We start from the raw sequence: 2,500 nt of genomic DNA on the forward strand, positions 1-2,500 counted from the left end.
TCTACATTTTGATTCAAGTTGTAGCACAAATCTTTAAAGGTAGAAACAGATCATTCCATAAAGTTCAAAAGCAGAAAAATACGAAAAATTACAGAATCAACGTTCACAGCACTATTTAGTTAACCAACTTTTTGAAGTGAATCCAGTTGATAACGATTTCCCGAAACGAGAAAACTTCTATTAAAGGCAATTCAGCTGTGGTCTGGAGGGAGAGACGTCTTTGCCAGTTCTTTCTGGATATTCAACACGGTGATGTCCATCGCCGTGTCAGCCTGGAGGATTAAAGATAGACATTTGAATTATAGAAAATGGTGAAGCAGGATACGCTGAGCCATCAGGACTTGTTTCCCACAAGGAGGCCGAGTCAGTGGTTCCGGGATTTGCAAGATTCTCTCCGTCATATGATTAGTAAGGTAGGTGATGCCATCTTCTGATATGTTGCTCTGATGTAAATATATATACTGAAAAAAGATTTACACAGGGAGACTCAATCTCTCCTAAACTATTCTCAGCATTGCTAGGATAACTTTCTAACAATTTTTTTGGGGGAAAAAGTAGGGATTAACATTATTGTCGAAAACCCTGCCAACTTCAGATTTGTAAACTACATACTTCTGTTCAATGAATCATGGGATGAGTTCCATAGATGCCATATGATTAGAAGCATAAATGTGACACTGCAAATGAATCTGAGTAAAAATTAGATAATTTTTGATGAAATTACAGAGAGACTAGAAATAAGGGTTATGGACGAACCTCTAGATAATGTTGATAAATATACGCATAACACAGATAGTGTTTCCCCAGGATATTTGACTGAAATTAAAATAAAGATAAGCTTGAGAAGGAAACCTTCTGGTAATCAAGAAGATTATGGAAAGTAAAAAGCCACTGGCTCTAAAAAGAAAAAAAAGTATATAATCATATTTATTGTCCTACCTGTATTAACTTATACATAAAAAATATGGACCCTTACTAAAGCTTTAGAACATAAATCAGTTACAACTTAAAGCTTTATATATATATATATATATATATATATATATATGTGTGTGTGTGTGTGTGTGTGTGTGTAGATATATGAGTTTGTGTGAGCGTATGTTTATATTTATTCTTTTATGTATTTTCAATCTAATTAGAATAAGAAGGTAAAGCTCATATTCTTAACTGTCACTGAGTAAGAATTTAAATTAATCAAACTGTAATCAAAGTTGATATCCATTTCATTTTAAAATGAATCCAGTCGAGTGTTCACGTTAACATTCCTTCACATATGATGAAGTGATGATTGACGTTAGCCACTGCCAATTAGCAATAAATTTTGTAAAACTTTACCGGTTTTGCGTAAAACGTTATTGTTTATTTCACTAAAAGCAATATGCGTCTATGATCTTAGATGTCAGGATGCCAGAAAACTTAAAATTAATCAATCACTCACTAAAAGCAATTGAGAGAAAAAAAAAATCTTTCAGATGAACGATAAAATGGAGTTAGACAAAAATTCAGTCATATGAAACAAATGAAATTAATACAGAAAAAAAGGATATTTTTTATGGAAAATGATAAACAAACATGAAAATTTCAATGACATTTTAAGAGATAATTTCATATGAATTGTATATGTGAAGTTTTAGGAGTTTATGATAATTCCAAGAAATTTATTGTTTTTTTAGTAGAACAGAAAGTGTCCATAATTTCTTTATTCTGTGGTTGTAATAATGTATTGATTAGGATTGAAAGAGAAAGAGATTTTATCTTTATCTATTGTTTTAATATAAAAAGTTCCTCTTAAAGTAACAAGAAATAGAACGTCTGACACTCTACTGCCATCAAGTCAGTCGTCATAGGTTGTCGATTCCTAATATTTGTTTTAATTTTTTTTTTTTTTTTCATTAGACCTGTTATACTACTGTCACGATATGACTACACAGGAATAGGTAAGACATGTGTAACACATTATGGAGATACTTTAATCCTCATTCAAGGAAGAATCCTATAAGTTCATTCAGATTATGTAATTAATTTCAATTCAATTATCTTACTTTTTTGGTTAATTGTTCAATATTCTTTAAGTTTCCTCTAAACCTTTCCCTCCTCATTGAAGGAGGTTTTATACTTTGAGAAGATAGTGTGATGATACATTTTCTTTATCTTCTTTCACGGAATATGAATTACTCCCAATAAAATCTCCTTAACCTCAATTTCCACAGACTTCCTTTCTCAAACCTTTATATCCACCGGGTAAAACCAGCAGCAGAAAGAAAAAGGAGAGAACGTCTTTAAATATTACGGACATAAAGTATGCCAGTAGGATTTAATGTGGATCAGAGAGATTACACTATGGCAAAAGTATTTTGAAACAAAAACTATCAAACAGTGGTTTTCTTATATATATATATATATATATATATATATATATATATATATATATATATATATATATATATATATATATATATATATATATATATATATTTCCTCTTTAGTGTTAGAAACGCAA

General features: G+C 30.4%; 1 protein-coding gene across 1 annotated transcript in view; it reads right to left on the reverse strand.

Moving 5' to 3' along the window:
• Positions 1–191: 191 nt before the first annotated feature.
• The window catches only part of LOC137656540 (uncharacterized), a 13,431-nt gene continuing 11,122 nt past the window's right edge, over positions 192–2,500 (reverse strand). Inside the window, exon 2 of the mRNA XM_068390713.1 lies at positions 192–272. Coding sequence (XP_068246814.1) covers positions 192–272 — 81 coding nt within the window. The remainder of the gene's footprint in view (positions 273–2,500) is intronic.

Source organism: Palaemon carinicauda, chromosome 17 (assembly GCF_036898095.1).
Source record: "Palaemon carinicauda isolate YSFRI2023 chromosome 17, ASM3689809v2, whole genome shotgun sequence".
Lineage (NCBI taxonomy): Eukaryota > Metazoa > Arthropoda > Malacostraca > Decapoda > Palaemonidae > Palaemon > Palaemon carinicauda.